Here is a 27463-nt window from a genome sequence, read left to right on the forward strand (position 1 = left end):
TCCCGCCCGATGCTTCGCAACTGAAGACTCCTATGCGATGCCGTGTTGACCCAATGACATAATCAGTGAGTACAGAATCATAGATATTGGACCGTTGATCAATGAAACGTATCACCAGGTCGGATGAATCACGTTTATTATTACACCAGATGGATGGGCGTGCCTGGATACATCATCCAGGTGAACAACTGCTCACAAACGGAACATGCCACAAACATAGGCCGATGGGGGCAATATTATACTGTGGGGCACATTCATCTGGACGTTAGTGGGATCTATGGTAGTAACTGAAGGCACCATAACAGCTGTGGGCATGTGATCCTTACTGTCGATCATCTGTATCCCTCCATGCTAGATGTCTTCCCTGTTGCCGATGACATCTTTGAGCAGGGTAACTGTCGACCTCACAAGAGCAGAATCGTTCTACAGTGTTTTGAGCAGCTTCATAGTGAACTTACATTACTGTCTGTGCAGGTATCTGGGCCACAGGCCTCCAGGAACCTAGTGAAAACTTCTAGAATCCATGACACGCAGAATCGCTGCTGTATTGTGTTCCAAAGACGGACCAAACCGCCATAAAGCTTGTGGTGATATCGTATTGACTCATCAGTGTAAGTGTAATACAGAAACACCGACGTTTCTATCTGCATAATGGCAGGACGTTCACCCCCTCCACCCCATGCCCCCACCGACCCTCGTATATTAACGTTTGTCGAAATTGCAACATCAGTAAGGATATATGTGACTGAAATGAACTCTATACCATAGCTTCCGTACATTACAGAGCTATATGTGATTATGTCTTCGAGAAATCAGCTCTCACTGGCTGCAGTGTGAACATGTTTCATCGTAGCAAAGATCATGGAGAACTGTCTTTCTCACCGTTTGCACGGGAGTCCACTAAGCATCAACAGTGGCTGCTGGAGGATTGAGATGAGTAAATTGTTGATTAACTGTATCCCAAAGATGTTTCAAGGGAGACACGTCAGGCAGGAGCACCTGTGGCACCTGCTACGGAAGACTTGAAAACACTTCGCCATATGTGGTATGGCATTGTCTTACTGAAATATGACTTGTGGAGTTGCCTGAATGGGACGGCAGTACGTTGGGCCCTGTAAGCCCATAATGTAGCAATCATCGTTTAGATTTTCCCCAGAACATGAGACTCGAGATCATATGATTGTATCCAATGATGTCTGAAATTTGGCGCTTATTCACTATATCACTTAAAAATGCAGGTTGAAAGATAGTGATGTGTGTCGAACGCAGTAAGACAGAGTGAAGTGGAACTCTGTTGAAAATGCCACGTTTTCCGCTCATCGCATCAGAGATGACGATCTCGTGCTCATTGCAACCTGAGGCATATTGTTTCTGCACAGCAGCAGCCGACGCAGTGGCTTTCCTGACGCACCAGGACGAGCTCTCAACAAGGGAAGTGTCCAGCCGTCTCGGAGTGAACCAAGCGATGTTGTTCGGACGTGGAGGAGATACAGAGAGACAGGAAGTGTCGATAACATGCCTCGCTCAGGTCGCTCAAGGGGTACTACTGCAATGGATGACCGCTACCTACGGATTATGGCTCGGAGGAATCCTGACAGGAACGCCACCATGTTGAATAATGCTTTTTGTGCAGCCACAGGACGTCGTGTTACGACTCAAAATGTGCGTAATAGGCTGCATGATGCGCAACTTCACTCCCGACGTCCATGGCGAGGTCCATCTTTGCAACCACGACATCATGAAGCGCTGTACAGATGGGCCCAACAACATGCCGAATGGACCGCCCAGGATTGGCATCACACTCTCTTCACCGATGAGTGTCGCATAGGCCTTCAACCAGACAATCGTCGGAGACGTGTTTGGAGGCAACCCGGTCAGGCTGAACGCCTTAGACACACTGTACAGCGAGTGCAGAAGGTGAAGGTTCCCTGCTGTTTTGGGGTGGCATTATGTGGGGCCGTTTTACGCCCCTGGTGGTCATGGAAGGCGCCATAACAGCTGTGCGATACGTGAATGACATCCTCCGACCGATAGTACAACCATATCGACAGCGTATCTGTGAGACATTCGTCTTCATGGACGACAATTCGCACCCACATCGTGCACATCTTGTGAATGACTTCCTCCAGGATAACGACATCACTCGACTAGAGTAGCCAGCATGTTCTCCAGACACCCTATCGAATATGCCTGGGATAGATTGAAAAGGGCTGTTTATGGACGACGTGACGCACCAACCACTCTGAGGGATCGATGCCGAAACGCCGTTGAGGAGTGGGACAACCTGGACCAATAGTGCCTTGATGAACTTATGGATAGTATACCACGACGAATACAGGCGTGCATCAATGCAAGATGACGTGCTACTGGGTATTAAAGGTACCGGTGTGTAGAGCAATCTGGACCACCTCTGAAGGTCTCGCTGTATGGCGGTACAACAGGCAATGTGAGGTTTTTATGAGCAATAAGAAGGGTGGAAAAGATGTTTACGTTGATCTCTATTCCAATTTTCTGTACAGGTTCCGGAACTTCACTTCCAGCGCCCTTCGCTCAGGGGCCAAGTTAAAATGTGCCATCAGTAACTGTACTGTACTCATATTTAGTGTACATTGATGTATTTGTTTAATTGTGTAATGAAGCTTGTTTCAGCCAAGTTCTCCATGGCATGTACCTTAAGCTATATCATATTCCGAGAATTTTGTGATGATGAAGCTTGAAAGAGACTGGCACTGTACTTTATAACATTTTCGAAACGTGAGGAGCACAAGGCCAAAATTTCTTGTTGAGATGGAAAAGTTAGTTGCTGGATGTGAGGTATGTTGAATTATGTCTTTTTTCTATGGCTATTATGAAGTAAGTGATTCATTTTTTGACAGTTGCAATAGGAATTACTCCAATTTTGTTGCATTCTAGGAATTGTATGTGATGAAAGGTTTCACATAAAAAATACGCATTACAGACAGGTAGGCCATAATATCCTATGAACAAATAATTACTTGTTTTAAATTATAGCTTCAAAATACCACAGAAACCATTTGTATGCAAAGTAAAAAATCCAAATTACTCTATGAAATAATATTGGTATGCTTTTATACATGTGTTGTTATTTTGAAACTTTTGGATTAATATAAGGATCAGAAGATAGAATAATACGGGAGCTAGTTTAGCTAGGCAGTGTCTTAAGTATTAATTTCACAAGCTTACAATCATCCAACAATTTCGTTGTATATTCGATTAGGCGGGTGGATTAAGTAGTAATGTACCTGATTCATGAGTCTGAGCTTACTTATTTGAGCAACACGGTGCACAGTTTATTGCGCTTTTTCCACATTCAGATACAAATTTAACCATATGCTGCACTCAGTTTAGATAAAAGCATACTTTTTCTAGAACTCTTTTGCCTCAACTCAGTTCTCCGGAATTTGTAGGTTACACATACCTTCAACTGATTTAGGAATTTTTCTGTGTTGAATGTGTCTTACGTTTAGTGAAGAGCGTATTAAACCACACAAAGACTGACCCTAAAATGAATTTTCGAGATTATGCCTTCTTATTCTGAATGTTACGCAACAGATCGTCTGGGACCGAAGTATCTGCATGTAAGTGTTACAGTAATTGTTGAAAGACGATATATACCAAGTGCTCGTCCGCCATATTCAGGGGTATTTTAGCTTCTGGCTGTAACTGCTAATCATTGAAAGGTGGACGTTATTTTGTAGTTATTTGACACATTATCCACCTCTACCCTACATCACGTCCCTTTCATTTGACTTCAGAAAATATGGTGGAGGGCTACTCAGTTTGCTTTACTCTGGTCGCAGTGTTGCCTCTCTATGGTATTATACCTCTTTGGTGCCACCTATCTATTTCGCAGCAGACCAATACCCATTATCGCGCGGAAGGCGTTTTTTGTATACCAACAAAACCTGCTATTAAGTAAAAACTTACTCTGACTATTTTCGACAGTAGCCAGTTTAGACTTTGCGTCATCATATGGAAGACACATATGGAAGCAGAAAAGTGCTGTAAACCACGCGAGAATAATTACACTGTACATCTGATAAATAATTAACTCTGTGTTAGTAAGTTAGCGTAGTGTATGGCACGACAGCATCCAGCATTGTTTGCAGACAGTTCAATTTCCTAAATATCGATCACACTCTTTTGCATGCGCGCACAATTGTTAGCATATTCGCAGATAACATGTATCTGCTCTGGAGGCCCATACGTAAAAGCGTTTTCTGGTCTGCTGCATCGTCCAGAAATGTAGTAGCACCCTGGTTTGGACTGAGAGCTGTTCCAAATGTAGTGGGTCACTCGCCTTCATACGTCATCTTGGTCACGAAACTGCGCAGTTTTCACGACAGTTGTTCACAATGGTCGCATTAATCCGCTCACGACACACTTTCATCACCGTGATACGCGAAGAGTTGAAATATTTTGCACTCGGAAGTACTGGCAAGAAAGTCTAGTTTCATTCCTTCCCGGAACGTGCATAACCTGATCCTTGGCTAGTAACGGCACTGAGAAAAAATATGGGGATCGTTTTTGAGTCGATTTAAAAAAAGTAACACCGACAGTAACACGTGATGTGTCCTGAGAGACTTTTGTACATCACATGAAGAAGTGAGTAATGTTATATGATTCGACCATAAAAAGTGCATTACCTTATTTAACAGATATCTTGCCTGCTGCTTTTTTCCACGTCCTGGCATCTGCATAGTACATTTAACGTTGTAAGAGCTAAGCTATTGAGAACAATGGACAGCAGACGACTGAATGTGTATTTGTTGTTGTGGTCTTAAGTCCAAAGTGGTTTGACGCAGCTCCCCGTTTTAGTCTGTCCCGTACAAGCCTCTTCATCTCTGCCGCAGCCTACAACCATTTTAATCTACTCACTCTGTTCAAGCCTTGACCTTACTATACATTTTCTTAACCCCACCCTTCCTTTCGTTACCAAACTAACAATTCTTTGATGCTTTAGTCCGTGTCTTTCATTTTTTTAGCCATGTTGTGGAGTAAATCTCTTTTTCCACAACTGGATTCGGTATCTTCTCGTTTTACTCATCTAATCTTTGAGATTATTCTATAGTGTTGAGTGTTGTTATTTATAATGTCTCTGAGCTGTCGTTTCCCTCCCCAGAAAGTTGGTTATTTATTCTATAGCACCAAATTTCGAAAGCTTCCATTCTCTTCTTGTATGAATTAGCTGTCGCCCGCGTTTCACCTCCGTACAGGTCTACACTTCAGGCAAATATTTTCAGAAAATACTTCCTAACGATTAAATTTATGGTAGATGTTAACAAATTCCTCTATCTAAGAAATTATTTTGTTGCTTTTGCTAGTCTGCATTACGTCGGCCATCATGAGTTAATTTTCTTTCCAAATAAAAATATTCATCTAATACTTTTAGTGTCTCATTCTCCTATCTAATTCCTTCAGTATCGCCTGATTTACTTCGACTACATTCTATTACAAAAAAATGGTTCAAATGGCTCTGAGCACTATGGAACTCAACTGCTGTGGTCATAAGTCCCTTAGAACTTAGAACTACTTAAACCTAACTAACCTAAGGACAGCACACAACACCCAGCCATCACGAGGCAGAGAAAATCCCTGACCCCGCCGGGAATCGAACCCGGGAACCCGGGCGTGGGAAGCGAGAACGCTACCGCACGACCACGAGATGCGGGCTACATTCTATTACACTTGTTTTGCTTTTATAGATGTTCATCTTTTAATCTCGTTTCAAGACACTGTCTAGTCCATTCAACTGTTCTTCCGAGTCCTTAGCCGTCTCTGACAAAATTATAGCGCCATCGGCAAACAGCGAATCTTAATTCCTTTTCCAGATTTCTTCTTGGTTTCCTTCATAGCTCCGTAGACTCTCATAATGGTAATCAGTTTTTTTTTTACAAATTGTAAATAACTTCTCAGTCTCTGTATTTTACCTCCGCTGCTTTCAAAATGTCGAAGAGAATAGCGCAGTCCACATTGTTAAAAGATTTCTCTATATCTACAAACACTTAAATGTAGATTTCCCGTTTTTCGACTTATCTTCTAAGATAAATTATAGGGCCGGTACTGTCTCACGTATTCCTACATTTCTCTGGAGCCCAAAATCATCGCACCCAAGGTTGGCCCGTAGCAGTTTTTCTATTCTTCTGTGAGTAATTCGCGTCAATATTATGCAACCACGACTTATTAAACTCATAGAAGAATATGTGTTAGAATCGATAAAACACTGTAAGCATTTATTTAGATATGAACGTATCTCTGTGTGGTCTGGTTTCTGTTTTCAGTCAATTAACTGTGTGACGTAGTTGAAAAAAACATTTACTTTCCAACTCAAGTATTAGGAATAGTCCAGAGAAAAGTAATGGTATGTAGGGCAGTGTCCTGTACCAAAACACACAGCGCAACATAATCACGGGTCACTTTGTCGAAACCCCGTAGCTATCTCCCATGGCGACGTAGAAGTTCGAGCTTTGACTCAAAAGTGCCTACTACCTTTCTCTGCAATAGTGCAAAAGTGTGGCGCCCTGCACCGTCAACCTCGGCCTCGGCGACTCTTCAAACAACAAGGTGTCGACGCATGCGAAAAAAAGGCCAGAACTCATGTGTGGTGTAAGTTGTGTTAATGATGTCACATTGACACCAAATTTCACCACAATTCTGCTGGACGCCGCAACGAACGTATCACACGATGGGAAAGTCGTCACACGCCCTCGTACCCACATTTCACTCCTTCGTTTGACTCCTCTACGATGGAGGTCAGAATCACGACACCCAGCATTGATTTCATGCTGTTTTATTATGGGTGACCGAGGAAAACATTTCACATACACCGTCGCTCAGAATCGACACGAAAAAGCCTCAGGAGGTGGCATAATAGAGGGCGTCAATGAAATCATTCTTTCCCTTGAGGCTCCAAAAAGACCGTTCGCAGGGCGATGGACAACGGGATAACGTTCTGGATAAATTTTGACATTGCTGCCCCGCCTTCCCTCCCTCCCCGGATGATTCAACCCCTTTCTACGGTCATCGCGAGCTACAACCCTCTTGAATGTAATCTCACCCCTTTGGAGTGTAGCGTGACTGCAATGTTTGCTCTCATGTACAGGGCGGGCCGCTAGAGTCTGTTCAAAACCATTTTATGAAATTTAAACGTGATCCGAAGCAAAATACCATATTTATGCTTTTTTCATCCCTTCCTTTTTCGCGCACTCCTATGGCGTGTGCACTAGGGGGGGGGGGGGGAGGGGGGATGGCGGGTGATGCTTCATTGATTGACAGACAAGTGAATGAAATGGCGAAGAGTCTCTCTGAGACACCCACCCCCATCCCCACCCCTCATTTTGACACAACCCGGGTGCCGCTCGAGCGCCTTTGCTGGGCGCTTTAAAAATGTGCCTGCACAGAGATACTCATTTACGGATCGCTGCCCTCCGGCGAGACAGGCAACCCGCTCCACATATGTGGCTGCTGGCCGCATGCGATATACTCGTAAGAGGGGTGTCGAAATACAAGCAAAACTAATGCAGGTTGTCCTGAGAAAAAGAAGCATGAGTGGCTACGTCATAAACACTGCTTCGCATTTTTTGTGGCTCATTTATAAAGGTCAGACAAAGTTTATAAATTTCACGGAATTTCTAGTGTGTACATTTCTTAAGAGAAACAGCAGAGGTGAAAAAATTTGCAAAATAGAGACAATAATTTTTGCTGTTGGCAAACTGTATATTTCTAAGCATACATTTTCAGCGAATTTTAATTCTGTTACTCCTACACATTAGCACACACGGAGATTTTAGTTTAAGGATCAGTCTACATTTATGTTGGTGGTTTTCGGAAATTAGCAAGCATTTTTTAAATATCTGTTAAAACTCACCACATGTTATAAGTATAAGACTCAACCTTCACGTACTCGTGATAAAACAAAAAGATTTTAACGTAAGCATACACTATTTCACTTTTTCAATAAAAATAATCTTGCTGGATGTTCTGAGGAAAATCTGGAATACCGATACGTACACAAAGAACGTTACAAAAAGTTTTTGTCTCCACGTAAGTGTTCGATTCTTTCCTCAGCAGACTGCACGAAAGTATTATTATAGACATATTCAGCAGTCCATGTTTCCCAGTCGCGGCACCATTCCAGACACAACTGTGTGTGCTGCGATGGTAGCGGCAGACTACGCATGGGACTATAATTATTATAGTCCAGCTGCTGACAAAAGGTGCGGGAGGACAGAGAATGTTGCAGGGAGACTATTACTTGTTCTCGGATGGCAGGTATGGATGTGAAAGGGTTACAGTACGACTTCCCTCACTTGGGACGGTCATACGGTGGTCGACCAGCACCTGGACGACGAGTACGTCTGTACTCACTTTCCCTTGCAGTTCCATATCGGGCCACTGTCAAATCCGAGTGCCCCCAAATCTGGATACTTCACCACTTGACTAGCCGGCCAAATGAAAGCCCTTTCAGACTTTGTCATTTGATGATAACACTGTGTCTCACGAGTACGCAGCCTCTCTGTGTCCATCTACATCTACATTTATACCCTGCAAGTCACCCTGCGGTGTGTGGCGGAGGGTGCTTTGTGTGTCACTGTCACTTCCCCATTTCCTGTTCCAGTACCGAATAGTTCGCGAGAGAAACAATTGTTGGCGAGTCTCCGCGTGAGCTCGAATCTCTCTAATTTTATTTTCATGGTCTTTTCATGGAACATACGTGGGAGGAAGCAATATATTTATTGACTGTTGTAGGAATGTGCGCTCTCGGAACTTTAACAGTAAACCACGCCGTGACGCAGAACGCCCGTCTTGAAGTGTCTGCCACTGCAGTTGGTTTATCATATCTGTGACGCTTTCGTGCTTTCTAAATGAACCAATAACGAAACGCGATGCTTTTCCTTGAATCTTCTCTATCTCCTCTATCAGTCCTGTTCGGTACGGATCCCATACTGACGAGCAGTATTCAAATATTGGTCGAACGAATGTTTTTAAGCTACTGCTTTGTTGATGGACTACGTTTCCTGGGGATTCTTCCAATTAATCTCAGTCTTGCATCTGTCTCACTCGCGATTAATTTTATGTGGTCGTTCCACTTCAAATCGCCCGAACGCATACTTCTATATATGTTATGGAAGGAACCGCTTCCAGTAATTGTTCTGCAGTTGTGTAATCATGCAGCAAAGGGACTTTCTGGCCATGTACTTGTAACAGGTTACATTTATGTTGCGATTCAATGCTGCTCCCTGCACCAAGCGTCGATCCTCTGCAGGTCTTCATGCATGTCGCTACAATCTTCTACTGTCACGACTTTTCGTATACAACGGCATCATCCACGAAAAACCTTATGGAACTTTCGACATTATCTGCTAGACTATTTACATATACTGTGAAAAGTAATTGTCCTAGAACACTCCTCTGGGACACGCCCGAACTTCCTTATACGCCTAAAGAATTCTCTCCGCTCAGAGTGACGTGGTAGAAACTGTTCAATCCAATCATACAGTTGGTCTAATGTTCGCTATGCTCGCATTTTCTTTATTAGACGGCAGTGCGAAACTGTATCGAATGCCTTCCGGAAATCAAGCAACACGGCATCTACCTTGGCGTCTGTATCTACTGCATTCTGTGTTTCGTGGACGAACTGATCGAGCTGGGTTTCACACGATCGTTGTTTGTAGAACCCATGTTGGTTCCTACAGAAAAGATTCCTTCGCAGTGAACGCTCAGTATCTGATGGTGTTCAGGCTTCCTATATACCGAACTAGGCCTGGTAACAACGGCGAACACGAACAGCGCTGATGTAATCTGGTGGTTGTTCTACCTCTAATCATTAAATACCCGCCAATGGTCTGTACATACATGAGCGAAATTACATTGAAAATCCCTTGTGTCTTCTGGGTGCTTCACATTCTTTGTCAGGCAGCGTATACCGCGTCTGCACTGCATGAGAGAGGTGAACCTTTCCTCTCCCGGCCTGCTCTTCTGCCCACGGCAGTCTAAGTGCGAGGTAGAACTGTCGCTGTAAGTAGCGCCAACGAAGCACTGCATGGTGTAACGTCTGATCATAAGACTACTTTTGGTTAGAAATCTGTCACATTAATGAATTTTAACAAGAAGGAGTAAGCACCTTCTGTTCCGGCGTAACATCAACCGCCGGCACGTCGGCCTGAATGTAACAACAGAGAAGGCAGTGAGACGACGTCAACCAATAGTACGCTGACTAGGACGGCACCACGACAGGAGCGGCCCCTAGACGAGAAGAATATAAGCGCCGCTCCACGCTAGCTGTAGTTAAACTCCAAACCTACGCCCTTCCTGTCAACTACATGCGTCTGTTGGCCTCCTTCCTCTCCCGCCGCCCCTCCTATGTTACCATCCATAATGCCAATTCCCAAACCTTCTACCCCTCTGCAGGTGTGCCCCAGGGCTCTGTCCTCTCTCCTCTCCTCTACCCCCTGTACACGGTAGATAATGCCCCCCCCCCCCCCTCCAGTACACTTCTAGCAATATGCCGATGACACCGCATTCCTCGCCCTCGCTCCTACCCTCCAACGGTCCCAACGCCTTCTCCAGAATCACTTTGATCTTTTTGCCGCATGGTGTAAACAGTGGCTCCTGAAAATCAATCCTTCCAAGACCCAGGCAATCATCGCAGGCTGTACCACTCGCTCCTTCCGGCTCCTGGATTTCTCCCTTACCGTCTGCGCCCGTCCTGTCTGCCTGAGCCCCACCCTCACCTACCTTGGCCTCACCATTGACCGTCACCTCACCTGGATCCCTCATCTCCGCTCCGTCCAATCCAAAGCCCACAACCGCCTCCGACCCCTCAAACACCTCTCTGGCTAGACATGGGGGTTGCACCCCTCTACCATCCTCCACACCTACAAATCCTTAATCCGTCCCATCCTCTGTTATGCCAGTCCCGCCTGGATATCTGTCCCCCCTCTCCCCAAATTCTATAACTTCCTCCAGATCCTTGAGCGTCATGCACTCCGCCTCGCCTTCCGTATACGCCTCCCGTCCCCCATGCGGATCCTCTATAACCTCATTCCTTTACCCTATTTGTTCCTATTCCTCGAACATATCCGCATACTCTACACCTCCCGCCGCCTTGATCCCCCTCACCCCCTGATTGATCCTCTCCTCTCCCATCCCTGCCCCCTGCCACGTCTTCACTGTTGTGTCCCCCCTACCCTCCATCTCTACACCCTTCATCTCCTTTCCCAAGGTGGCTTCCATCAACTCCCCCTCCCAGATGATGCCCTCTCTCCCTCCATTTATCCCTCCTATCAACTCTGATCCTCACCCCCCCTCCTTTCCTCTGTCCTTTCCCTGGGCTCCCTCTTCTCCCCCTTCCATCCTGTGTTTTCTCCCCGCCTAACCTCTCCCTACCTCCCTACCTCCCTTCTCCCCCCCCCCCAAGTCCTTTTGTATTCCCCTCCTCTGCCTTCCCCACTCCCTGTCGCGTCTGCTCAGCACCCCCCCCCCCACCCTCTTATAGGTCCTCATCCTCCATTGGCTCCTTTCCCCCCTCACCCCTTCGCTTTTCCTCTCCTTCCCCCTTTTTTTATTTTCCCATCATCTGTCCAGTTTCCCCCCACCTATTCTCGGCTGTGGTATGTCATATTTGTACCAACTTTTTAGTGCAGTGTTTAAGTGAGTGTTCAGTGTTGTATGTCTTTCCAAAGTGTTGCAAACAGAAATCATGCTGTCGCTGCGTGTGAATTTTATATCTCTTGCGAACAGAAACCAGACTGTCGCCGTGTTTTTTAACTGTCTGTCTACTATTTTTCTGCTTCCTGTGTATTTTATTAGCATCATCAACCCTTTGTTTCATGTTTTAAATTCCACAATTTTCCGCCATGTTACCTTTAAGTCACCGATTTTATCGCCAACTTTTATTATTTATTATCTTCATCTTTTTAAAACAAATTCTGTAGGCTGAAGAGCGGCCTACTAAGCTGCTGCCAACCTGCCCCCTTCAGGGGGAATCGAAACTCAATAAAGAAAAAAAAAAAAAGAAACTAGCTGTAGTCTCACTAGAAGACGGGCAGTAGAAGAGCCGCACTAGAAGGCGAGCCGTGATCCAAACGATGAGATAATTTCGCCCCCTTGGGGTAGTTTCAAGCTACCTGTTGATAAGACAGTATCACAGGTTAAAGCAGCTTTAAGAACGAAATAAATAAAATAAAAAATGTACCTAATATTTATACACTCCTCCGCTGTTTGTGTCACAGTGAAAAACTGTGGTCACTTAGCATCTTCCACACATTTGTGAGGAGGAAGATCCATCAAAAGGCATCCTTAATAAATATCTCCTATGGTCATGGTGGCAACGATCACAACCTGCATATACAGTACATCACTATTTAGATGTTATGGCACAACAGCTGTTTACTGTGACACAAGCAGTAGAGGTTTGCAAACATTTTTATGTTAATTTCTGATTTTGTTTTATCTGTTCTTTAAGTTGCTGAAACTTTTGATATTGTTTTACTACAAGATAGTTTGAAAATGTCGAAGGGGGTGAAATGAGCTAATAGAAAGAGTACGACATATTCTTTATTTAAAAAATAAAAACAACTGACTCAGGAAAATGACTTCCGTCAAGAAATTCGCAGCGGCCTTGGGCCCATGTATACAAAAAACTATCGATTTTTTCTTTTTAGCTGTCAATGTGGATTAATTATTCGTTAGTTTTACCTTTTTCTTTTTTTGTCGGAGGGACTGGGGGTGGGGGCGGTTCAGAAGGGGGGAAGGGCCAAACAATCGTAGCGAGTTTCCTTTACGTTGTGTCAGAACCTGTCAGCAATAGCTTGTGCCGTAAGCAGGGGACTCGTGTACGAGGAATCACTGGTGTCATACATGATGGTTTTTGTCAGGGAGCACATCGGGTGAGAGAAACTAGATCTAGATATTGCTTATGTCACTCGGGTGGGGGGGGGGGGTATCTTACTGTAGTATGATTGTGAAGCAGCAGATATCCAGGGAAAGACGAACGGGGTTCTTAAGATTGCAGAGGTGAAGGAAACCAAGTGGCGTACTCACTCGTCGACGCAGTGGCCAGCGGTGGCGATCCAGTTCTCGTTGAGCAGCGCGCCGCCGCAGCGGTGGGTACTCGAGAAGCCGAAGAACGACGTCCGGCGCACCGACACCTGCGAAAGACGCCGGTATTAAAGAGTTGACGACGCGATTTGCTTATAGCTACCACACTAGAAGATACTGGGGTACATTAACAGGACATACACTACTGGTCATTAAAATTGCTACACCAAGAAGAAATGCAGATCATAAGCGGGTATTCAATGGACAAATATATTATACTAGCACTGACATGTGATTACATTTTCACGCAATTTGGGTGCATAGATCCTGAGAAATCAGTACCCAGAAAAACCACCTCTGGCCGTAATAACGGCCTTGATACGCCTGAGCATTGAGTCAGAGCTTGGATGGTATGTACAGCTACAGCTGCCCATGCAGCTTCAACACGATACCACAGTTCATCAAGAGTAGTGACTGGCGTATTGTGACGAGCCAGTTGCTCGGCCACCATTGACCAGACGTTTTCAATTGGTGAGAGATCTGGAGAATGTGCTGGCCAGGGCAGCAGTCGAAGATTTTCTTTATCCAGAAAGGCCCGCACAGGACCTGCAACATGCGGTCGTGAGCTATCCTGCTGAAATGTAGGGATTCGCAGGGATCGTATGAAGGGTAGAGCCACGGGTCGTAACATATCTGAAATGTAACGTCCACTGTTCAAAGTGCCGTCAATCCGAACAAGAGGTGACCGAGACTTGTAACCAATGGCACCCCATACCATCACGCCGGGTGATATGCCAGTATGGCGATGACGAATACATGCTTCCAATGTACGTTCATCGCGATGTCGCCAAACACGGATGCGACCATTATGATGCTGTAAACAGAACCTGGATTCATCCGAAAAAATGACGTTTTGCTATTCGAGCACCCAGGTTCGTCATTGAGTACATCATTGCAGGCGCTCCTGTCTGTGAAGCAGCGTCAAGGGTAACCGCAGCCATGGTCTCCGAGCTGATAGTTCACGCTGCTGCAAACGTCGTCGAACTGTTCGAACAGATGGTTGTCTTGCAAACGTCCCCATCTGTTGACTCAGGGATCGAGACATGGCTGCACGATCCGTTACAGCCATGCGGATAAGATGCCTGTCATCTCGACTGCTAGTGATACGAGGCCGTTGGGATCCAGCACGGCGTTCCGTATTACCCTCCTGAACCCACCGATTCCATATTCCGCTAACAGTCAATGGATATCGACCAACGCGAGCAGCAATGTCGCGATACGATAAACGGCAATCGCGATAGGCTACAATCCGACCTTTATCAAAGTCGGAAACGTAATGGTACGCATTTCTCCTCCTTACACGAGGCATCACAACAACGTTTCACCAGGCAACGCCGGTCAACTGCTGTTTGTGTGTGAGAAATCGGTTGGAAACGTTCCTCGTGTCAGCACGTTGTAGGTGTCGCCACCGGCGCCAACCTTTGTGAATGCTCTGAAAAGCTAATCATTTGAATGTCACAGTCTCTTCTTCCTGTTGGTTAAATTTCGCGTCTGTAGCACGTCATCTTCGTGGTGTAGCAATTTTAATGGCCAGTAGTGTATTTAAGGTTTATATCACATCGACAACAGTGCGTAAGTGACTGAAGATGGAGCCATAGTTGCTTCAAAATCGATTCCACATAAATTAAAACAATTAACATAGCTGAGCAGAAGAAAAGTAGTAAGAAAATAGTCTTTCTTTTCCATAAAAAAAAGGTCTTGCTGTTACCTTAGCCCTGCTCCCTACAGTCCGGACGTGAGTCTGCCACCCTCACACTTACTCTCAAGATTGAATCAACTCGTACATGGACGTCGTTTGTCTATTCTGGAAGAACTTGCTGCCACCATTACCAAAACCATTCGACAAAGGAACACGGATGGTGTATAGTACGGAATTACGAACTCCCATACTGAGAGTTTTGTAGGTAGACCATTGCAGATGTTAGTTGTAAGCTTCTCCGACGATCACTTTGCCAGATTTATTTCTTGCAGTTTAAATTTGGAACTTTTTATATCCGGGATTCACTAATTATAACGTCCAGGATTGCTCAAGTGTCACTGTTGAAATAGCCCTGTTGCTGTAACCTAAAGCACAGTTTACTCCGGACGATTGACAGATATTCTAAGAAAAATGTTGAAGCTGTCCTTTCCTAATTTAAGGATCGCTTCACAGAAGTGCGTGAAAAGTGGTTGAGAAGAGCGCCGTCCTAGAAGCCCCTGAGACAGCTCTGTTTAGGAAGTACGCCCCCGAGTGGATCTGTCTGGCTATGACGTAGAACAATAATATAAACCTCTGATATGTCAGCTGCAACTTAGTCATATCTCCTTATACTCATGCAGTTTCCTATGGCTATAAACGTGCTAACCTTTCATTGCCAAACATCCGTGTTTTTCTCTGCTTCATGCGTTTTTATGTCAGGTACTTCATTTATACCCTAGGCAAGACAATCAACCGAGATGAGTCCTACTTGAGTGGCTTTAATTGCTTCTGTTATCTGCTTCGCTGAGGGGTTATCGAACTCGCCTAACGACGATCCTGCTATTATTATGGGTCTTGGATTTGGTGAACAATCAGGTCTCATCAACCAACAATTTTTTCAAGTTAACTAAGAAGAAATACACCAATATAAGGACAGAAATGGAAAAACTTATGGACATTCTGGCTTATGAGGAAAATCGACTTTACTCCAAGAAAAAGACGTATTGAAGCAGGATTCTTCAAAAAGATATCCATACGCCTCTGTAGGAAAACGTTTCAACATTTGTGTGTTGCGACTTGCTGATTTCCTTGTAACTGATAACGTTGCAAAACGTGGGTTCATACTACGGTTGTGACAAGGAAGCGCTCTAGCGAATTGCTGATAGCTTTTATGCCTACATACCGGATGTACTTTATTGTGCAATATATATGCTGGTTTTCTTTTTTACGTTGTCCGTAGTGTCTATATGCAGACATCATATGATCCACGTGTGTTTCCATCTTTTCCAGGTAACTGATAGTCTGATCACTTATTCCAAGAAATTAGTCTCTTCGAAAATACAGAATAACGCCAGTATTTTGTTACAATTTTAATCGGACTGTTATATCATCAGAATTTCGCAAGATCATTGTTGTATATGCCAGACAGTTATTATAGTGCGGGTTTTGGCGGGTCAGTTCAGTGGTTTAACCCCCCTTCCTCGTAGGATTTTCCGTTACATCCAACGTAAGTTCCACCTCCGGAAAGATGCTGTGTATGTAAAACATTCCTATTTCGACGGCAGTTCTCATTCCGCTCTAAACTATAAGGTTTCCTACAAGTAGCTGGTTTATCAGGTTTTGAGATCGGAGAAAGCCAAGAAACATTCGCCTCTAATGGAAATGCCTTAAAACAAAAGAAATTCCAGTGCTGGAAAATCTAAGACAACTGTGACTTTTCTCCATATGAAATCGTGACGACGTGCTATCCGCGCTGTGATAGACGAGCTCTTTTCAGTAGAACATAAACGTTTTGAGGGGAATGTCATTTATGCGGTATTTACCTACTGGGAAGGGAGCTAGACTAATTAAAGTTCTAGTCATTGTACTTTATAAGAAATTTGCACAGTCCGTGAATGATATTCTAGACAAAAGAAGTCACGTCAACAGTGATTCTAATTGGGCATGAAACGAAGGCGCAATGGAATCTGACGACAATTTTGATAATCTACCGATTGTAATGGTAGACAGGGAAGCGTGACACATATCTACGTCTACGTCTGTGGACCACAAGCAAGCTGTGCGTTTCAGGTAATAGAAATAGCAGTATACCATAAGATACTCTCTTCGCATCCGCCCTTTTTTCCTTCTTTTCCATTTATGGATGGTGCGCAAGAATATCCACTAGGGAGGCAACCACACAAGTAAAAATACGTGACAGGATTCAACGTGCTTAGTAACTCATTTGGGAACATTCGCTATCGAAATTTCAGGAGAAAATTTTCCGTAATGTGTAACGTCTTTCCTGTGACGTCTTGCATTTGAGTTTACTGGTGATTTTATGACACTCTGACGTTGGAAAATTCCCTTCCTCCTCTGTTAAACTTAGTAATGATCCTAAGTGACAACGAATCCTGGATAATAGGTTGGATGAGGATTTGTAAACTACCGCCTTCGTTAAAGAATCACTCTTCCTTAGATGGTGCTCCAAAACTTCGATTTTCTTGCAGAAGGAACTACGTAGCAAGAACTTTTCTCTACCCGAGACTATAAATACGTAGCGTTACTTTTCCGAATATTGTTACGATACCGTCATTTCGTACGTTTCAACCTGTGAGGCATACTGAACGTCAAATTGAAGTCCACTATAAAAAAAAAAAAGATAGGCGTATGCTTTCCAAATATGACTGAAGCTTCATTTAAAAAAAGCTGATCATGTATAGTTTTGTGCTGGATTTTATGTTTTTATAGCAGTACTGAAAGTGAGAGAGTGTGACCAATGGATATACGAGGACGTTCTAAAAAGTAATGCCTCCGAATTTTTTATGCGAAAACTTTTAAAGATTTTTAAATAAAACAAACGTAATTAGATTTTTAAATAAAACAAACGTAATCAACATTCTACATCATTATTCTCCATGTCTTCATATTTATCTCCCAACATAGTAACCCTGGCGACAAACACAATTCTCCCAACGAGAAACCAGTTTGTTGATACCGTTGTAGTAGACTGTCGGTGTCATAACCTCACCTCTGTTTGCACCGCTTCATCACTGTCAAAGTAAAGTCCTCGAAGGTGTTCCTTAGGATCCGAAAACAGATGGAAATCGAATGGAGGAAGGACGGGACTTAATGAAGGATGGTTGATGAGAGTGACGCCAAAGCCTTGGATTGTTGCAGATGTCGCAGCGCTTGTGTGTGGTGTGACATTGTCACGCTGGAGGAGAGGGTGCTGCACGTGTGGACGAACTCTTCAAAATCTAAACTGGATTACAGCAGGCTGTTTCTCACACGCCGACATAGTTAAGTTACACACGGCCGTGTTACGCTCTACAGTTCGGAGCCGTATAGTCACAGACATACATAGACATGAAGAATAAAGGAAAAAAAAATACAGCCGAGGGAACTCAGCCACTTCCGTGAAGTTTTCAAGGAAAGGGATTTCAACAACAGATTAATTTCGCAAGGAGTTTCGTCCAAGCCGCGAAAGCAGAAGGCCTCCGAAGAAGACACGAAGACGACTGCGTTTTTACCGTTTCGTGGCTTAATAACAGGAAAGATTAGCTGGCTCCTGAAGAAACTTGAAATCGACACTGTCTTCAGGTCCGCATCAAAGATCGGCAACTAATGAAGCCTATGAAAGACGATGATGATGATGCTGAAGATGAATACGCTAAGCAGATTCAAAGGGATGTGGGTTGCAGTACGTACTGGGAGATGAAGAAGCTTGCACAGGATAGAGCAGCATGGAGAGCTGCATCAAACCAGTCTCAGGACTGAAGACCACAACAACAACAACCCTCAATAAAGACGGTGTATTGCAGCTGAGTACGGCCTCGGATCCTGTGATTGGGAAGTTGAAGCAGGCACGGCGACCGCGCCACCAAAACATTCCCATATATGGTAGGGGTGGGCACGAGACTCACGAGGAAGACAGGTCAGGGTGCGTACGTCACAGCATGGGGCGCTGCAGGTTTTACGAGTGCCAGCAGCCGTCTCCGGCGGGGAGCGAGTAACTATTTCAAATGAATTTAGTAATTCTTAACTGCGTGCTCAAATGCTTGGAAGTTCTCAGTAGCACATGACAAAATTATGATCTTCATTCAATTTAATATTGATTTCCCGTGGGCTTACACGGAGCCGAGAGTTCACGAAGTGTGACGGAAAAGACGACTAGTGTGACGTCACAGGTTCGTTGCAGGGCCACTATAACTCGTTGGCCCCGAGTGGGCACTAGTGACGTCACTGATTCCGGCGCGGCTGTATAAGTACGGCAGCGGCATTCATACAACAGTCAACCACTTGACAGTGGCAGAGATGTCTGCCGAAAGCTCGTGGGCATTAAACCACGTGACGCGGATTGAGACACGAGAATTTTTTATTAATAAAGAAGTAGAATGTTAATAACCTTAGTTTTATTTAAAAAATATTTAAATTTCTTCATTTGTGTGACCTTATTGTCAGTACTTTCTTTACAATTCTTGAGGATATTTTTGTTCTGTCGTTGCAACTACAGACATGCGTGATTTTTTTTACCAGACGCGTTTCGATTTATTGAGGTGAAGCATCTTCAGTGGTCTGTAATTAAGTTATTTACATTTTTAGTTGCTTTAAGCTAAAAAACAGTTCATTAAAAGTATCTTGATTTATAGTTATAGTGATTTTCGCTTGATTTATCTCAAATACCGGGAAATGCAGTCTGCTAGCACATCGTTGATATTTTTCTGCATTAGACACTGATAGATGTTTAATTGTTCTGCAGCACTATGCACTTCGTATGTTTTTCACAGCACACTGTGTGCAAGCAAGAAAACAAACGAAAATCACTGTAAATACAAATCAACATTTTCTTAACGAACTGTTTTTCGATCTTAAAGCAAATCAAAATGTAAATAGCTTAATTACAGACCACTGATGATGCTGTACGTCAATAAAGCGAAACGCGTCTGGTGATAAAAATCACGCATTTTTATAGTTGTAACGACAGAACAAAAATACCCTCAAAAATGTATAAGAGTGTTCATATAAAAAATCGACGGCATTACTTTTCAGCAAGCCCTCGTAGAATAGTTTAAGGCTATTCTCCAAGCAGACAAAGAGGTTTTGTAGAAGTATAATTTTCGCAGATAAACAGTTCATGTGCTTCCTCTCACTTTTCTGTAGCGTGCAATAGGCTATAACCAATGGCTGAGGGCGGTGCAGTTGTGAAGGTGCTATTAATTCGACGGTAAAAGCGGATTAAGATAATTCCGAAATGTATATACCTGAGTAGGGTCTGTTTTGTTGAACATGTCCGATAGAACAAACGTCACTCCTGATGACGCGGCATGCCGTCACGATTTCCTATCTATCCTCTCCTTTCCCTTCCCTTTCCTATATTTCCATTTCAAAACATGATCCAAGTGGCAACACATTGCCCGTGTAAACACACTCGACAAAATCGGAAACTACAGGAAACGGCTGAAGAGAGCTTACCTGCCACGGCCAGCCGCCGAAAGGCGCGTTCTTGCCGCCCACGATGCGCATCTCGGGCCGCGGGAACAGCGGGGGCACGCCGCACTCTGAAACATACGGCCAACACGTGGTCACGGGTCGCGTAGCATTATCACACTGCCTGGCACAGAGAGTGAAGCGCCAAGAAGCGGAGGTTCAAATGGCTCTGAGCACTATGGGACTTAACATCTGAGGTCATCAGTCCCCTAGACTTAGAGCTACTTAAACCTAACTAACCTAAGGACATTACACGCATCCATGCCCGAGGCAAGATTCGAACCTGCGACCGTAGCAGCCGCGTTGTTCCGGACTGAAGCGCCTAGAACCGCTCGACCACAGAAGAAGTGGAAGAGGAAGAGGAAAGAAGCTTCATGGGTTGAGAGGCTGTTTGATGTTATGTGATTACAAAATCGAATCATATTTACAAGGAACGTGGCAGTATGAGTCCTCTTTATTAGTGGGACGTTGCACCCCGTGGCAATGGGACTGAGTTGACGTCCTAACTGGTCCCACACGGGGCAGATCTCGGGACCTCGTTGGTGGCGACGGGAGCGCCTCAACATCATGCAGACAGTTCATGGAGACACGTGCCATGTTAGGACGAGCATTTTCCTGTAGAAAAACGTCACCACGCCACTGCACCGTAAGAAGAAACACATAACGACGCAGGATGTCCGCGACGTTCCGTTGAGCCATCAGAACTCCCTCAGTCGCTACCAGCCGTGACCTGAAATCATACCCGATGGCTCCCCACACCTTGACGCCCGGAATAATCTCCGAAGACTGGTGCTTAATGACACATGTCTTCTGGCTGCTTCATTTTCTTTGTCAGCCAGTGTACTACCACCATTCCAAGGACGAAAACAAGATGAAGCTATGATGCATTGTAACTAAGACGAGGGAAGAAGTCGGCTGACTGACCGTGGAAAGTCTCTCACCAAGCCTCCTTCGCTGCCTCGGCGTTCACTTGTAGAGTCCCACGGATATCGAGGGAAAAAACCCCTACATGTTAATATAGGGTCTACAAAGACTTCAGTGACCACTTATTACTCTTTGGAGTTAATTACTTTCCTTTTTATATAGGAACTGTACATTTCCTCATGATCTCTTTTGACAACCATCTTCAGATCTTATCCCCTTCACCATAAAAAAAACCGGATGAATATTATCACATGATATTGATAGTACAAATCCTAGAATATGCTAGAAGTTGTTTGAAAATAATTTGCGAGATTTAAGTAGAAAAAAAGGAATAACCTGAAGGACATAAATTCAACAGACTGTCACAATTAAAGAAATTGTACATAGATATACTTCACAATGTTTTCACTTGTTTTAAAATGCCCAGTTTTGCAAAACGTTTACTAGTATTAAGATAATTGAAAATAGACTTATTAAATAATTATTAACTCATTATGTAAGATGTGACTTAGCCTCAGTACTAAAGTCATTATTTTAAATAATATAGACACTGCTCCGGAGCTTTCACCGTATTATTTGGTGCCCATTATACTGAAAAATGTTTCTGAAAGCAGGAAAAATCGTAAATAGCTCCAAATTTTTTCCAGGTAATTGAACCGGTGCCCTTGCCCTCCAATCAAATCTGGTAATGAAATACAGGCTGTAATTACTCTGCTGCTACTGAAAACTATCGCTCTTGAGTTAATGAGATTTATCGTAAAATAAATGACATAAAATTATTATGTATTTTTCGTATGAAATTCAATTCTATTACTTGCAGACTGTAAATCATACGTTCTTGTCAAGGAGCGTCTAAAGTAAACTGAGGTAAAAGAGTCATTGGAATGAACACAATTCACGTGTGTTATGAGAACAAGAGTGCTTGTATGATGCGGAACAGATATGGCATGATGGATGTCGTCAGAAGGTGTGGCGTGGGGGCTGGTGGTTGGGGACAGGAGGAAATGTTGTCTCTTCTCACACTTGAGTTCGCACTTTTTTACCTTTAAGAGTCGCATTCAACTTGGTGCCGATCGGAACGCAGGGGTAACAATTGTCGGTGGCCATCTAGCGTCATTTTCTAGTGGGATTGCAAATGGATGGTGCTTGAGTAGCCACAAGACACAACTTAAACAGGTTCGAATCCTGCCTCGGGCATGGATGTGTATGATGTCTTTAGGTTAGTTAGGTTTAAGTAGTTCTAAGTTCTAGGGGACTGATGACCACAGCAGTTAAGTCCCATAGTGCTCAGAGCCATTTGAACCATTTTTGAAAAAACTGCAAAACAAAAATACATCAAACTTCGCTTCAGTACTTCGCCGAACTTATATAAAACGCGTTTCTGTTACTTATAAACTACTTTCGCATTTATCAATAATAACAGGAAATTCTTGCCTTTTATGATAATGAATAACACTCTATTGCGTACAAAATAACAACAATAATTATTTATATTTTTATGTTTGTATTTGTAAACTGCACCTGCATCAAAAGTAGTTGGTTTGGTTACATGAAAGCGGAGACGTTACGCGATTAACTAATTTCTATTACTTACAAAATGCAATTTATATTCCGTAAGTCCATAAAATACACAATGGACTAGCAATGAATATTGTGCGGTTCTAATGACGTGCAAAACAAACAGCCAAACAAAAGCAAAGACGGATCATCGGCTTCCAGTTTCTCTTTTACACATTCATCTATATTTCTTTGCCTATCAATGCTATCAATAATGTGTGTGTGTGTGTATCTGGATCTTATGCGAATACCAAATTTCAGGCATTAACGCTCACCACGGACAACGCAGTGACCGACGGCCTTCACAACCGAGACCACTGGCGACATCACAGAGATGTCAGTGCTAGCAGACAAGTCACACTGCTTGAAATAACCACCTAAATCAATGTGGGAAGCACTAGAGCTTAAAACGCCAAGATCACTAATCGTGAGACTCTCTGTTCAGATCTACGTTGAATTAGTGTCCTAACCAGCGCTTGTCGCAATCCACCTCGCTCAATCCTCTGTTGTGCCGATGTCCTATCGATCTCCGCTCACGAAAAATTTAACACTCTCTCCAAACCATCGAAAGCCACGCACTCTGTTTCGCCTTTCCGTTTATTATCCCCCATTAGGATCTTAGGATCGCGTACGAACTACAGAATTTCCCTTCTTTCCACTTCCACACTAAACATCTTTCTGGTTTCCTACATCTCCAAAGACTTGTTCCAACCACCCAGTCGTGTCATCGTTAATTACTGACGCTTATATTCTGGCGCATTTGAACCAGCTCATGCCCCAACCTTACATCTTCATACTCTCCACATCCTGTTCCAACGAAACCACCTCCCCTTACTTAATCACGACACCTGCCCTGAGATCCGCCCAACTTTCCAGCTTTAACAAACATTCTTCTTCCTCTCCATGTCAGCGTTCCTACCTCTTCTACTCCCTCCCCACTTCCCTTCCTCTCTTTCCAAATGCTTGGTTCGAGATCCTACTCCGTCCATTCCATACACTTTCCAAACACTCTCCCTCCAACATTCTTCACCTACCGTTCCAGTAAAGGGCATTGTTCTGTTTTTGTGGATACTGCCGTAAATTCACTGCGTTTTAAAAAATACAACAATATTTTCTTGATGCCTTCAAGGTACAATAGCCTACTTAAATAATTTTAAATACATATACATATACATATACATATATATATATATATATATATATATATATTTAATAAGTTTATTTTTTTAGAAATTATGTTAGTATATATTATTAATGCTACCAGCCAATGCTGTAACAATAAAGTTAGAAAATGATCTCACCCATGAAGAAATCTACATTGCCTACAAAAAAACTGAAGCTCTCGGAAGGGAGAAGACAACGAAATGAAACTTCGCGTGTTGAGTGAATATGAGATGTTATTTCAATGATTACAAAATCGAGTCGCATTTACAAAGCACTATGAAGCGCTATGAGCCCAAATATCAGTATGACGTTGCACCCCCTTCGTCCTGGATTCGTTTGGGGCGGAAACTCTAAAGCCGTTGTTTCCTCGCCTCAGGCAAGCTGGCTCATAACAGTTGTAACTGGTTCTTGGTATCGTAGACACTGGCACTGGGACCAACTTGACCTCCGAGATGTCTGGGCACATCTTCTATCAGGGACAGATTTGGGAATCTTGCTGAGCGCGAGAGTACTTCAACATCATGCAATTACTCCATAGAGACACGTACCATATCTGGAAGAGCATTGTCCTGCTGAAAAATGGCACCACTATACTGTCGCATGAGAGGTGGGAAGAGTGCGAAGAACCTGCTGCACGTTATTTCCCATCTAAGAAATAAAAGATGTAACAAAAAAGTACAACTATACCATCAGGACCAATCGTAACACAGTGAAAAAGAAAGTACATAGTACGTACAAGGGGCCGGAGACGCTTCATTTTCATGTGAGAACTCATTATCTTCAACTCTTCACAGCACATTAACTATGGGAAACACACACCGTACCAGCGTACCATGTGAAACTATTTGTTACATAAAATGTTCAACACGCCGTCATTTAACACTAGTACATTCACCAATGAACTTTCGCAATGGATTCCATATGTACTGGTGTATCCCTGGAATAATGAAAAGATTTCGGAGCCTTTAGAATTATGGTAATGAAGACTCTCCGTATTTTGTGGCGAGATTCGACATATAAGAGCTTGCAAATAAAAAGCTAGTGCGGTTAGGTCCTTCGAACGTGGAGCCAAGGAACTGGCCCACTTCTTTCTATCCATCCGTCATGAAATCTGTTATTCAAAAATAAGCGCGTGACGATAAACGGCATTTTTAACATTTTATGTAAGAAAGTCTGTTGGTACTTTCTGATCCTTCATATTTTTTCTTCATTAATATAGTAAGAAAAGATGAGTAAAACGATTTCTAAAATTTTCGCCATAAATTCAGAAAATTTCAACTTATTTTTACTACTACATCTCTGTTTCACGTTACAAATCAACAATTTCCTAATAACACCTGAATTAAACATTGACAATATCAGTTTTGCTATAAATACTGTTTATTCTTAAGTAACAGACAGGAGGATAACTATATACAACAAAAATAGTCCTTACGCTACCCGGCCTTTTATACAGGGCGTTTCCGTAAGAGCGTGCAAAAATGTAGCAGAACATAGCGAATGCTCCACTGAACAATTTGAGATAAGTAACTTGGTGTCGGAGAAGCCAGCTTAAGGAGATATGGGAGTAAACTTGTCTACCGCTCTATTCAGCATTACTGTTTTCCAGCTTATTTACAACTAACATGTGTACACGTTACTGTGCTATTTATTTACAAGTACGTTCTTTATTTCCTGCAAGGAAACAAGTACGACGAGCCTAATTACCAGGAAGTCATGATGCAGGTTTTGTTTACTTTACTTGGCTCAAATGGCTCTGAGCACTATGCGACTTAACTTCGGAGGTCATCGGTCGCCTAGAACTTAGAACTAAATAAACCTAACTAACCTAAGGACATCACACACATCCATCCCGAGGCAGGATTCGAACCTACGACCGTAGCGGTCGCTCGGTTCCAGACTGTAGCGCCTAGAACCGCTCGACCACTCCGACCGGCTTATTTTACTTGTCCATAAAGTGGCTCTGTTGTGTCATATTTACTATGCCCTACGGCAAAGTAAATACGAATCAACGACAGACCCATTCGTCACTCAGCTCTATTCAGAAGGGGAAGTCCTATTCCACGGCCTGAATCCCCTTGATTATTTTCTATGCGAATATCTATAGTCACTTGTGTATGAGATCCCGTGGATACGAAAATGGAATTAGTTGCCAGAATTGTAGCTGCCTGTGATGCGATTCGAAGCACACCAGGGTATTTGCCACAGTGCATCAGAATCTTGTTCGCTCATGTCATGCTTGCGTTGAGGTTGATGGCCGTCAGTTTCGGGCGTTTTTTAAGATACAGTACAAATGGTACGTTCATTCTGTCAATGATAGTATTTGCAGTTAACTAATGCAAATAAAAAAGGACACAGTAATGTGATTTTATTCGTATTCTCTCCTTAAGGTGGCTTCTTCGACCCCAGGTTCCTTATCCCAACTTGTTCAGTGCAGCGACCTCTAAGTCCTGTTAAATTTATGTACGCTCTTACGGGAACACCCTGTATATCGTCAATCAGTTTCTAGACGGTTTTAGGGCAATATAGTGAGATACTGATCGCATATGCAAGGGAAGCGATCTTTATGAGACAACAGCCGAGTGGTGTGCAACATACTTAACATACAGGCAACGCGGGTACGACCTTAACTTACCAAAGCTACACTACTGAACATTAAAATTGCTACACCACGAAGATGACGTGCTACAGACGCGAAATTTAACCGACAGGAAGAAGATGGTGTGAAATGCAAATCTTTAGCTCCCCAGAGCATTCATACAAAGTTGTCGCGGGTGGCGACACCTACAACGTGCTGGCATGAGGAACGTTTCCAACCGATTTCTCATACACAAACAGCATTTGACCAGCGTTGCCTGGTGAAACGTTCTTGTGATGCCTCGTGTAAGGAGGAGAATTGCGTACCATTACGTTTCCGACTTTGATAAAGATCGGATTGTAGCCTATGGCAAAACGTCATTTTTTCGGATGAATCCGGGTTCTGTTTACAGCATCATGATGGTCGCATCCGTGTTTGGCGACATCGCGGTGAACGCACATTGGAAGCGTGTATTTGTCATCGCCATACTGGCGTATTACCCGGCGTGATGGAATGGGGTGCTTTTGGTTACACGTCTCGATCACCTCTTGTTCGCATTGACTGCGCTTTGAACAGTGGACGTAACATTTCAGATGTGTTACGACCCGTGACTCTACCCTTCTTTCGATCCCTGCGAAACCCTACATTTCAGCAGGATAATGCACCACCGCATGTTGCAGGTCCTGTACGAGCCTTTCTGGATACAGAAAATGTTCGACTGCTGCCCTGGCCAGCACATTCTCCAGAACTCTCGCCAATTGAAAACGTCTCGTCAATGGTGGCCGAGCAACTGGCTCGTCACAATACGCCAGTCACTACTCTTGATGAACTGTGGTATCGTGTTGAAGCTGCATGGGCAGCTGTACCTGTACAGGCCATCCAAGCTCTGTTTGACTCAATGCCCAGGCGTATCAAGGCCGTTATTACGGCCAGAGGTGATTGTTCTGGGCACTGATTTCTCAGGATCTATG

The 27463-nt window shown here is 43.6% G+C and overlaps 1 protein-coding gene across 1 annotated transcript in view; it reads right to left on the minus strand.

Moving 5' to 3' along the window:
• Positions 1-27463, minus strand: part of LOC126237916 (serine proteinase stubble) — a 771897-nt gene that overhangs the window by 32729 nt on the left and 711705 nt on the right. Inside the window, exons 6-7 of the mRNA XM_049947754.1 lie at positions 20255-20340; positions 13066-13172 (exon numbers count right to left, since the gene is read on the minus strand). Coding sequence (XP_049803711.1) covers positions 13066-13172; positions 20255-20340 — 193 coding nt within the window. The remainder of the gene's footprint in view (positions 1-13065; positions 13173-20254; positions 20341-27463) is intronic.

Source organism: Schistocerca nitens, chromosome 1, assembly GCF_023898315.1.
Source record: "Schistocerca nitens isolate TAMUIC-IGC-003100 chromosome 1, iqSchNite1.1, whole genome shotgun sequence".
Classification (NCBI taxonomy): Eukaryota; Metazoa; Arthropoda; class Insecta; order Orthoptera; family Acrididae; genus Schistocerca; species Schistocerca nitens.